Source organism: Odocoileus virginianus, unplaced genomic scaffold (genome assembly GCF_023699985.2).
Source record: "Odocoileus virginianus isolate 20LAN1187 ecotype Illinois unplaced genomic scaffold, Ovbor_1.2 Unplaced_Scaffold_19, whole genome shotgun sequence".
Lineage (NCBI taxonomy): Eukaryota > Metazoa > Chordata > Mammalia > Artiodactyla > Cervidae > Odocoileus > Odocoileus virginianus.
Window position 1 is genome coordinate 479,869 of NW_027224281.1, and position 12,464 is coordinate 492,332.

At 36.6% G+C, this 12,464-nt stretch overlaps 2 protein-coding genes and 1 pseudogene across 2 annotated transcripts; all 3 read right to left on the reverse strand.

The window, feature by feature from the left end:
* Positions 1-462: 462 nt before the first annotated feature.
* Positions 463-2,179, reverse strand: LOC139033583 (putative olfactory receptor 8G3; annotated as a pseudogene).
* Positions 2,180-6,539: 4,360 nt separating this feature from the next.
* Positions 6,540-7,502, reverse strand: LOC139033574 (olfactory receptor 8G1-like). The gene has a single exon (XM_070462982.1). The coding sequence runs from the start codon at positions 7,482-7,484 to the stop codon at positions 6,540-6,542; it is 945 nt and encodes a 314-aa protein (XP_070319083.1). The 5' UTR covers positions 7,485-7,502.
* A 3,700-nt stretch (positions 7,503-11,202) lies between these two features.
* On the reverse strand, positions 11,203-12,162 carry LOC110121986 (putative olfactory receptor 8G3). The gene has a single exon (XM_020869314.2). The coding sequence runs from the start codon at positions 12,136-12,138 to the stop codon at positions 11,203-11,205; it is 936 nt and encodes a 311-aa protein (XP_020724973.2). The 5' UTR covers positions 12,139-12,162.
* Positions 12,163-12,464: the final 302 nt, after the last annotated feature.

A 12,464-nucleotide genomic window follows, 5' to 3' on the forward strand; every position in this document is an offset into this window, starting at 1 on the left:
CCTCTGTCTTTATTAGGTTTGGGACTGTGTGAATTTCCTCTATGTAAACTAGCTTCAATTTATTCTTCTTTCAAATGAAAACAATACAAAGGCTTGCCTTGAAAGAATACCATAAATATAAAAGTTATCTAACATAAAGTGCTGGGCACAGTGTTTGATATTTTACACTATCTCAATAATAATATGTTATTGTTTTATGATGATCATTTACAGTTATTCTTGTTGTTTCTATTTTTTGTACCTCACTGGAGCTTCTTTAATTCTCAAGGTCTTTGACTTTATTCTTGATATTTCTCCATACATAGTTAATATAACACAAAGGAATCAGCCTGGAGGCAACTTGGGAAAAGTATTGTATGGGAAAATGATCCAGAATTTCCAAAAATTTGAACAGTAAAACTGAAACATTATGTATCTTGGCAAACATTCAATTCTGATATGACACCATGACACTGAGTCTATTCATTTACATTTTCCACTGTCCAGAATTTTCCTCAGGGTCAATTTGACACCCTTATTCCACAAACTGTAGATGACATGATTCATCATGGGCACAGTGCAGGTATAAATACAGACAACCCTTTTCTTTGTTACATGGGGCTCACAGATGATGGCTGCAGGAACATGAATCCTGCAATCCATAGAAAACAGCAACAGCTGAGATGTGGAAACTGCAAGTGCAAGATTTGGGCCTGCCCTCCATGGAGTGTATGGAAGATTTTGTAGAGGATGAAGATGTAGGAGGTAAGAGTAGTTAAGGCAGGAATCAGTATGTTGAAAGACAAGAGCTGATAACTCGTTGAAATAGATGCTAGAACACAATGGCTCCATGAGTGGAAAAAAATCACAGAAATATTAGTCAATCACGTTGTCCTTGAATAAATGAGTCTCAGCATAAGGCAAGTATGGAATGTCGACTGAATGATTCACAAGATGTAAACTGCTGCTGTGAGCTGGAAGCACCTATAATAAGACATGATGGCATTATAAAGCAAGGGGTTACAGATGGCAACATAGCGGTCATATGCCATTTCACCCAACACATAACTCTCTGCAATAATAAAAAGAAGAAAGAAATAGAGCTGAGTCATGCATTCAGGGTAGGAGATGATGTTCTTCTCTGTCACAAAGTTCACCAGCATTCTGGGGGTAATGACAGTGGACTGACAGAGGTCAATAAAGGACAAATTGCTGAGGAAATAGTACATGGGGGTGTGCAGGTGAGAACTGACCCCAATCAGTATGATCATGCCCTGGCTCCCCACCACAGTGATGACACAGATTCTTAGGAAGAGAAGGAAAAAAGGGCAACTGGAATTGTGGTTGTTCTGTGAGCCCAGTGAGGATGAACTCAGTCAGTGAGGAGTGATTTCCAGAGTCTGTTTTCTTCTTAGCAGGTTTTAAGTTTAAAAAACAGAAAATGAGTGTACTTGTGTGTGAGTGTGTGTGAGAGAGAGAGAAAGAGAGGTTTATGCACATATGTATGTATGTGTGTGCTTGTCTGTGTGAGAGGCAGAGAGTAATTTTACAGAGATCATTCTTAATCCCACTTCAGAGGACATACATAATGAAGGGAATTCTCCAATATATCCTGCTACTGTTGGACAAACAATCATTCTGATTGAACCAGAACAGAAATTATAAACTTCAAGAACTTTATAATTAAGTCATTTCATAAAGTTTAAGAGAAGCAACAATTTATGAATTTTTAAAGCCAGTCCAAAAAATATTTCTAGTATTATTTCTGATTACTCATCTTTTCTCCAAGTTTCTATGTTTATATATTAATATCATGCATGTTGAATGACATAGAATTTTCCTTTCATTTATAATAAGTAATAGTAGTACATGCTTTCTATAATTAATGTATAGAGGATTGTATATATTATGTATAATTATAATATATATATAAGTATATATATAATATATAATATAAAATGTATAATTCATGTATAGAGGATTCACGAGTCTGTGGAAAGTAGTTATATTAGTTGGGGCTGTCTTTTTTAGTAATATCTCAACTGAAAATATCTGAAGACCAGTATCATTTCACCTGAGATCTGATGTTTTAATGTCCCAACTTCCTTCTCCCTGGACTTTGACCACAGAGGGCAGAAATATAACTGCTTGGCAGACACCATGTTCATACCTCAATAGGTTTTCCCACTCTAGGAACCATTCTTCTTATTCTAATTAGGATAATCTTAGGGGTGAGAGTATAATGGCCTAAATACAAGTCATGTGCTCCACCACTGTGACCAGGGCATCAGTGTACTAAGATTGATCTATGCCAAAGCACTAAGCATTTGGTATGCCAACATTTTTTATATATAATCATGTATTTTGCACATGTTCTAAATAGGATTCAAAGATGGTAAAGATGTGGATTAGTAAGGTACATGCAAAATAAAATAAGTAATTTTAGTGTCAATTCAATACTAGTCAACAGTGATATGCTTTTTAAAAGACCAATGTATCATTTTTTTTTAGATTTGAAAAGGAAATGAGTAGGTTCTAGAAAACAGAAATTTATATTCTTAACACTCAAGCAATATTTGGACTATTGTGTTCAGTTTGAAGTAAAATACTGTGTGTGATATAGGAAAAAGCTACACAGTTTCATAAATATGATCTAGAAATATGGTATTTTAAGATGACTAAAATAATCAAGGATACTTTTTTCTAGCAAAGCAAAAATCCATGTGCACAAGACAGTTATCTCAACATTCATCACATGGCAGTGAGAGTACTGAAAGTATTGTATGTGTTCAACAGATTTGGTAAAATTAACTGCCTCAAACTATGGGAAGAAATATTTGGTTTCACAGCAAAAACAAACATCCCTATCATCAGACACACCCTGAGCTGACAGTCATAAAAGTTTGAGTACAGACTGAATAACCACACACATAGCAGATATTCTCTAAGGACACACGTAATAGGTAGTTGGATTAAATGTATTTCTTTTATCTTCATTCTAATGAATCCTGATTTTGTTAGACAGTAGAGGGTTGAATCCTCAGCTCAAACCCATTCTTGCTATGTGGTCTTGAGATATGTCTGTTCTCCAACTCTCTGAAAAACAGAAACACTAAAATCTACCTTCTGTGTAAACTCAGGTAAGTGATTTCTATGATATGCTTAGCACAGTCCCATACCCTTGGAAAGACCTTAATACTGTCAATGTTATTTTAATCTTAACCTATTGAGTTTCTTTCCATTATATCTTTTGTCTCAGTGGCATTTTCATTTCTACTATGATGGCTGGAATTTATTTTATTTTTCCTTAAGACATTTTCTTGTTCCTCCTTTCTATCTAAATGCATACAATGATACAGAAATTTGAAATTTTTATTAAATGTTAACTTTCTAAGTATTAATATTTCCTAAGACACAAATAAAGCTTGAATAAATCTCTGTCATTCAATTATTTATATCACCCAACAACAAAATCTTTTATTTTTATGTCCCACCAGGTATCATAGGATTTAACTATTACACAAGAGCATTTGTTAGAATATCTTCTATGACTTATATTTCTTTATCTGTCTTTCACACATTCCCAGGGTACCTGATGAAATTTATTCAATAGTTAGGGTCCTTAAGTTAAGGGCTTTAATAATGGAAACCCCAGTTTACTATGTGCTCAGGAATACCTTTCTCAAGTTTACATTTTGCACATGCTTAATTCTGTATCAGTTATTATGAGTTAGTTATGAATTTTCTTCTGTAATAGATGGTAAACTCAATACAGTGTTTGGCACAATGCCTTACATACAAGTATCAATAAGTATGACTTTTTAAATGAAATTATTGAAAAGAGTGTAGTAATAAGTTAACATAGACTCCAACACAAGTGAACAAAGCTCTCACACAGCCTGAGGTGAAGTGAGTAAACAAAGAAATACTGGCTATACTTTTATCCAGCAGGGACAGAGAGACTATAAGTGAACCTTTGCTCCTCAGGAAGTGTGGATATTAGAGTGAGGACAGATAGAGATGGAAAAACAGCTACTCTCATCTATTAGTGCACTGTGAGGGAGCTAGAACAGGAGATCCAACTTTTTAAAGTCCAGGACTGGGATTCAGATCCATCCCTCTTGCTCCCCAAAACATCAGTGCCGTGTATTCTTCTCCTGTATTTCCATGAAGGGAAAAATGGTTCTGGTGATGCTGGTGGATAGTTCTGAGTACTGACATTGCAGGATTTCTTGTTGTAGGGCCGTAACCTAGAAGACTCCGCGGTAATAACTTTGAATCACTGCTTGAAGTTGATGGCCCTCTGCAACGGTTGCTTGATATGAACTGTGATTTATACTCTGAGTACTGATGCTAACAAAAGATGAGGAACAGTAATGCTAATGATCTCCCATTAGGATCGATCCCACAAGTATCAGCTCTTGGGAAAAGTTACAATTAGCAAGTCCCTTTTCTCCCATTGACTCTCAAGTGTTTAATCTTGTCATATAGTTGTAATTTGTCATTTCTGTGAGATAATTGCTTGGAAACAAAAATGTGAGAAATTTTATTAGAGCTCCAGTGAACTTCATGTCAAGCTATATAAGAATTTAAAATTTTAGGAAATTTTTAAGACATGCATTAAAGGAACTTTCTAAAGTGATTTCACAAAAGATAAATTAAAAAACAAAAACAAAAAAAAACCCTTTGTGTGCAATATTTGAATGATTTTCTTTTTTCATTGACCTCTATTAACTGTATTTAGATGCCATGATATATTTATAAAACAGTAATACTTGAAACATTTTAACATGTAGGCTGCAGGAAGGTTTCAACTGTTTACTGTCATAACCCCATGAAAAGTTCCTAACAAGTATAATAAGTTGATGACTTTATCTAACTCTATAAATAAAAGAAATATTGATGAATAATATAGAGATCTGTTGCTTACTGTGAAAAAGTTTACTAAATGTTGATTGCTTAATATACAGAGTAATATATGTTCTGGTTCAACGTGGCAATCTAGGAAGATCCACAATTCTGACTGCAGCAATATAGGTCACCATATTTTCTCTTTATCTTGAAATCAAATTTATTGAATTTTAATTTATATGTGATAAAATTCTACATGCTAAGAATTTTCTCAATGTCAACATAGGTGATGTTCTTTTCTAGTTTGGGTATTGGAAACCATGGTATTCTAGACTGGAGTATTCAAGTTCCAGATATCAATGTACCTCTGATTTGCTATGTTGACCCATCAGATATCAAACATACATATTATTTTTTAACACATGTAGGCTGCATGATTGAAAACCAAGAGTTTTTGTTTTGAGGATATTGGATTGTTAACTTTATTAAATGACTTAAGAAATTAGGTGCTCACATGGTGTATTATCTGCACCGGGGTTTGATATAGCGCCCACTTTTTATTTTTATAAATTTTTGCATAGAAATAAGTTAGGATGCCATCAGTTTTATTGCATACCTTTGAAGAACTCTTCAGGTATAAATTTAATTGATTTTAACATTTAAAAGTGATGTGTAGATAATTGGAGAAAGTAATGGATAAAGATAGTATGAGAGATATGTGACTTCACATCAGTTCAGTTCAGTTCAGTCACTCAGTCATGTCTGACTCTTTGCGACCCCATCAACCTAAATACTTTTCAAAAAGAAATAAGAAAATTATCAAGGTCTTTCTAGTGCCAGAAACTATCTTAGGTCCTGCAGATATGGCAGGAATACATGCATGGGGGTGACCTTTAGGAACATTACAGTTCAGTGCATTTTGAACAATAAGCAGGCAAATACATACCCAAAACAATAAATGGCATTGTAGGAGGCATACTGGTTTGAGCAGTGTTACAAAGCATGAAGGAGTTCTTAACTCAGATTTTAAGCTCTGGTAAGGATTTCAAAGTAAGAGAACTGAAAGGTTGTTGCTGAACCATGAAAGACACCAGGATTCTTGGTCTCCAGAGGAGAAGAATTCAATCCGGGGCCAGAGACAAGGCTTGATTCGCTCAGAGCTTTGGGGTAATAAAGTTTGATTAAAGTATAAAAGAGAGAAAGCTTCTGACACAGACATCAGAAGGGGGATGGAGAGTGCCCCCTTGCTAGTGTTAGCAATGGAGTTATATACCTTTTAATTAGTTATTACAATGAATCAAAAGAATGTCTCAAGTTTGTGAAAATTTTACCAGACCCACTCCCACAATTTACATTTTAAGATAACAGGATTAGCCAGAAGGTTGTCAGGAAGGAGAGACTGCCCTCAAGCAGGATGCATTGCTGTTATATAACCCTTAGTACAGAGTTTAAACTGAGCTGTTGGTTGTGTAATCATCAGTTCCAGGCTTAAAGATAAAAATGTTTTATGTGACTAAGACTAAGGAATGTAGAAGAAAAAAAAAAAGTTTGTCCTTTCCTCCTCCTTGAGAATTCCAGACCCCTCTCTCCTTGGGGGCCCCCAGACTTCTTATCAACCTGCCTAGGAATTGGCTCTCTCAGAACCATAAATCCATGCAATGTAATGAGCAAAGACTAGATCTAAAATATCATGCTCATTTCATGTCTGGTCACAAAAATATTCTCTCAAGCATTTTCTTCAGGGCAACATTGACATCTTTATTCCTGAGGCTGTAGATCAGGGGATTCAGCATGGGCACAACAATAGTATAAAACACAGAGGACACTTTCCCTTGGTCCATGGAGCTCACAGATGATGGCTGCAGGTACATAAATGCTGCAGATCCATACAAAGTAGCGACAACTGATATGTGGGAGCTGCATGTGCTAAAGGCTTTGGACCTGCCCTCCAAGGAACGAATGTGGAGGATGCTGGAGATGATGAAGATGTAGGAGCTGAGGATGGTCAGGATGGGGGCAAAGATGTTAAGTGCACCAAAGCATAGAACCAGTAATTCGTTGACATAGGTGCTAGAGCAGGAGAGCTTTAGGAGGGGCAGAAGATCACAGAAATAATGGTTGATCACATCTAACTTGCAGAAATGAACCCTAAGCATGCAGCCTGTGTGAGAGAATGCACATACCAGTCCCATCATATACACTCCCCAAATGAGGGAGAAACAGGCCTGGTGTGACATGATGGAATTATACAGCAAGGGGCTACAGATGGCAGCATAGCGGTCATATGCCATTGCAGCCAACATGTAACCCTCTGCAATAATAAAAAGAAGAAAGAAGTAAAGCTGAGTTATGCATTCAGGGTAGGAGATGATGTTCTTCTCTGTCACAAAGTTCACCAGCATTCTGGGGGTAATGACAGTGGACTGACAGAGGTCAATGAAAGATAAGTTACTGAGGAAATAGTACATGGGGGTGTGCAGGTGAGAACTGAGCCCAGTCAGTGTGATCATGCCCAGATTCCCCAACACTGTGACCACATAAATTACCAGGAAGAGAAGGAAAAGGGGCAGGTGGATTTGTGGACGCTCTGTGAGCCCAGCGAGGATGAACTCAGTCACTGAGGAGTGATTTTCTGCTGCCATTTCTGTCTGCATAGTCTCTGGAGGGGAAAGACAAAAACACAGTCATTGGAGGGAATCCATTTTGCTTTTTTTTTTTTTCTTTCGTTTGCAGTAGAATGTTCTATATAAATGATTCACTGTTTAGGTATCCTTTTGACCTATATAATCACTTAACTCTGGGTCTATTTATGGAATCACAATACATGTCAATCCAATATTTATAAAACCTCATTTTCAAATATAATAAATATATTTTCTATTAAAAAATTTAGCCATGTTTATCATCATTAAAAAGTGCATGGCAGCTGTATGCATAACAATCCAAATTGGAAATAATTCAAATTTATGTTCAGCAACTGATGAATAGATGAATTAGTCATAGTATAATACATGCATACATAAAATATGCATATCCATATATATACATTTGTGTGTGTACATATAAATATAGATAAACATATACAGAGACATATACAGAGGGCATCTATAGTTGGGATTTAAAGTGTGACATGCACAATCTCTTAATTCTTCACTTTTGGCCCCAAACTGCCTCATCTGTCTACCTCATGATGCCATATCATTGTTACCATTTCCTATGAATGCCATCAAAATCAACCCTGAATATTCGTTGGACAGCATTGTTGCTGAGGCTGAAGTTCCAATACTTTCGCCACCTGATGTGAAGAGCTGACTCACTGGAAAAGACTCTGATGCTGGGGAATATTGAAGGCTAAAGGAGAAGCAGGTAGCTGCTGTCTGTCTTTTTACATGTTTTTTTCTTTTTTTCACATGAAATAATCCTACCAATTCTCTTTGTCTCTGTTGTGTGCTAAATAAGTTCTCTTTTCTTTTCAATCTTGTTTAAGTTAGAAATCATTATGAAAACATTCTCCAACACCTTGTAATTGATTTAACCTTCCTACTTCAAGTTCAGAAAACTGTCATTTCTAAACAGCACATTTTTAGACTTGAGATATACTGTAAGTCAGATGATGCACCGAATCAGACTTATTCTCCTCTGTATAACAAGTAATTGTATAGTGCTGAGGATATAAATGGGATTTTATACATAATCCCATACATGAATATATGAGGAATATTTGCCTGAATTTTCACATTAGTATTTCCAGACTTAATAGTCTCAAGCCACAAATGTGAGATGAATATACTCACCTTTCTTCTTGTTGGAAATCTCAACACCAAATTTTATTTGCAACATGCTTCCTTTGACTCAGAAGATAGCTCTGTATTGGTGTCAGGAATGATAGGTACCCAGCTTTCTGCTGTCTTTAGTGTCGAGAGGGCCAGCACAGCCCAGGTCTCAGAGCCCCTTTTGAAGCTGGTCTGCATCACAGGTCAGCATCTCTTTCTAAGTCTTCAGTGTGTGTTTCTTCAGCTTCAAGGGAGCAAACATCTGCCCCTTTCTCAGTTCTCCCCTGAGCGGTTGTGATCACTGTGCTATGAAGGTGTGTCCTGGATTTCATATAAGCCAGGCAATAAATAACATGGAGTCAAATACTCTCCAAGGATTTCCACTTCTCAGGAGACAAACTCTTGAGAAAGAAGCAGTTACAGTTGACATGTCCCCAGTTGTCTAACTTTTCCCTTCAAGAGGGATTCTCTGTCAGTCTTAAACTCATCAATTAGTGATTAAGATTTCTTCACAGATTCACCTGGATATTTTTTTCAAAATCAGATCCTCATCCAGCGGTTCTGAGGAGCATTTGAGGTCTTGAGATTCTGCATCTCGTACAAGCTTCTAGCCAGAGCTACTAGTTCCCAGTCCACTCTGTGAATAAAAGGTTTTAGAGGATTGGGCAACATTCTGACAAGTTATCTTAATATTAACATGGCAACACATTTTAATATGATGAAGTAAATCATGTATCCTTATACAAAAATGTATTTAATCAATTTTATATGTAAATACAAAATATACATATTAATTCAAAGTCAAATCTATATGCTATTGGATTTAAAGTTATGGGGTAAGAATTCAGAATATTAACTTAATTTTAGATTTTTATTAGGTGCTCACTGTTAATGATTCTAGTTGCTAAGTTGCATATATAAAATAGTTTATTAGACATCTATGTTTCATGTTACTTCTTATATATTATATTTTCACTTTTTGTTCTAAAATAGGAAAATTGGGACCATACTTAGAAATAACTGAATCAAGGTAATTGCACACTCAAGTCAAGAGAGATCTTATAGTTAAATATAAGAAGAGTCAGTTACTTTTACCAGTTTATACTTGTGTTACGTTGAAAGTTAAAGTCACTCAGTTGTCTCTGATTCTTTGTGACCCCATAGACTACGGGTTCATGGAATTCTTCCAGATCAGAATACCAGAGTGGGTAGTTTTTCCCTTCTCCCTGAGATCTTCCCAACCCAAAGATCAAACGCAGGTCTCCTGCATTGCAGGTGGATTCTTTACTTAGCTGAGCCACAAGGGAAGCTAGTGCTATGCAAAGAACTTTGATCTGTCAGTAATGAGAAAGACGGTTTGAACTGAGACGAGGCAGAAGAGTGAGTATTTAGAGCTCCATGTGAATTTATAGTTGATGACCAGAAGTTAAAAAGGAGCAATATGAGGGGAGAGAAGTGATGTTTCCAAGATAGAACTGACAAGAAATAACAATTGCTTATAACTTATGTGGCAAAAGGGTGTGAAAGTAATACAATTTACAGAATTTGGGGTTATTATGAGTAGCTGTTAACATAAATTTATTGTTTAGTGGCAAGATTGTTTTTGGATGGACACTTTGTGACCCTGTGGACTGTAGCCCACAAGGCTCCTCTCTCCATGGGATTTCCCAGGCAAGAATACTGGAGTGGGTTGCCATTTCCTTCTCCAGGAAGTCTTCCCCACTTAAGGACTAAACTCACGTCTCCTGCATTGGCAGCTGTATTCTTTACCACTGAGCCACCAGGGAAGCCCCTAGAGATAAACATGTGTTGGCTACTTGTGTAAAATTGTTGGCATTAAGCATGATAATTTGAATCTCTTTGATTAGTCTTACCATAAGTTTCTGCAGTCACTCTGCATTTGATCATTTTGCTTGATCAACACAAGTTTGAAATATTGATTATTTTCATTAAATAAAAGTGAAAATCAAATTGAAGAGATCTAGTGAAAAACAATACAATCTCACAGGAGATAGAAGCTTAATGTGTAGAAAGAAATTACTGGGAAGGCCTTACACTTACCCACAGTTACCTGAGGCCAATAGATTACTTTGAGTAAAATCACAGTTCTTGGAGCCAGACATTCTAGCCTCTGTCTTTATTATGTTTAGGACTATGGGGACATTTACTCAAAGTAAACAAGCTTCAATTTATTCATCTTTCAAACAGAAACAATACTAGGGCTTGCCTTGAAAGAATATCATAAATATTAAAGAAAGTTGTCTAATATAAAGTGTTGGGCACAGAGTTTGATATTTTATACTATCTCAATAATATTATGTTATTACATTATGATGATCATCATAGTGATTCTTGTTGTCTGTATTCTTTTTTATATTACACTGTAACTTCTTTAATTCTCAACAGTCTCTGACTTTATTCTTGATATTTCTCCTTATACAGTCATGTAACACAAATTCAAAGGAATTAGCCTGGAGGGAATTTGGGAAATGTATTGTATGGGAAAATAATCCTGAATTTCAAAAATTTGAACAATAAAACTAAAACATTACGTATCTCAGCAAAGGTATTTCTGATATGACACCAACATTGAGTCTATTCATCTACATTTTCCACTTTCCAGAATTTTCTTCGGGGCCAATTTAACATCCTTATCCTGCAGAGTGTAGGTCAGAGGATTCAGCATGGGCACAATGCCGGTATAAAACACAGAGGACACGTTCCCTTGGTCCATAGGACTCACAGATGATGGCTGCAGGTACATGAATGCTGCAGATCCATAGAGAACAGCAACAGCCAAGATGTGGGAACTGCAGGTGCTGAAGGCTTTGGACCTGCCCTCTGTGGAGTGGATGTGGACTGTTTTGTAGAGAATGAAGATGTAGGAGATGAGAATAGTTAAGGCAGGAATCAGGACTTTGAAAGAGCTGCAGACTAGAGCCAATGATTCCTTGAAATAGATGCTAGAACAGGATAGTTCCACGAGTGGAAAAACATCACAGAAATAATGGTTAATCACACTGGCCTTGCAAAAATAAAGTCTCAATGTAAGGCAAGTATGGAATGTCAATTGAATGATCCACAAGATGTACACGGCTGCTGTGAGCTGGAAGCTCCTATAATAAGAGATGATGGCATTATAAAGCAAGCACTTACAGATGGCAGCATAGCAGTCATATACCATTTCAGCCAACATACAGCTCTCTGCAATAATAAAAAGAAGAAAGAAGTAGAGCTGAGTCATACATTCATGGTAGAAGATGATATTTTTCTCTGTCACAAAGTTCACCAGCATTTTGGGGGTAATAACAGTGGACTGACAGAGACCAATAAAGGACAAATTGATGAGGAAATAGTACATGTGGGTGTGCAGGTGAGAACTGAGTCCAATCAGTGTGATCATGTCCTGGCTCCCCATCACTGTGATCACATAGATTTCTGGGAAGAGGAGGAAAAGGGGCAGCCGGAGTTGTGGCTGTTCTGTGAGACCAGTGAGGATGAACTCGGTCAGTGAGGAGGGATTTCGAGGGTCCATTTTCTTCTCAGCAGGTTCTAATTTAAAAAGCAGAAAATGAGTGTACTTTATGTGTGTGTGTGTGTGTGTGTGTGTGTGTGTGAGAGAGAGAGAGAGAGAGAGAGAGAGAGAGGTTTATGCATGTGTGTGTGTGAGAGAGGAAGAGAGGTTTATGAATGTGTGTATGAGAGAGAGAGAGACAGAGAGTAAATCCATGATCATTCTTTATGCTTCATCAGAGGAAATACATAAAGCAGGGAAATCTCAAGCATCTTCTGCTACTCTAGGACAAACAATGAATCTGGTTGAACTAGAATAGAAATTATAAACTTCAAGAACTTTATAAT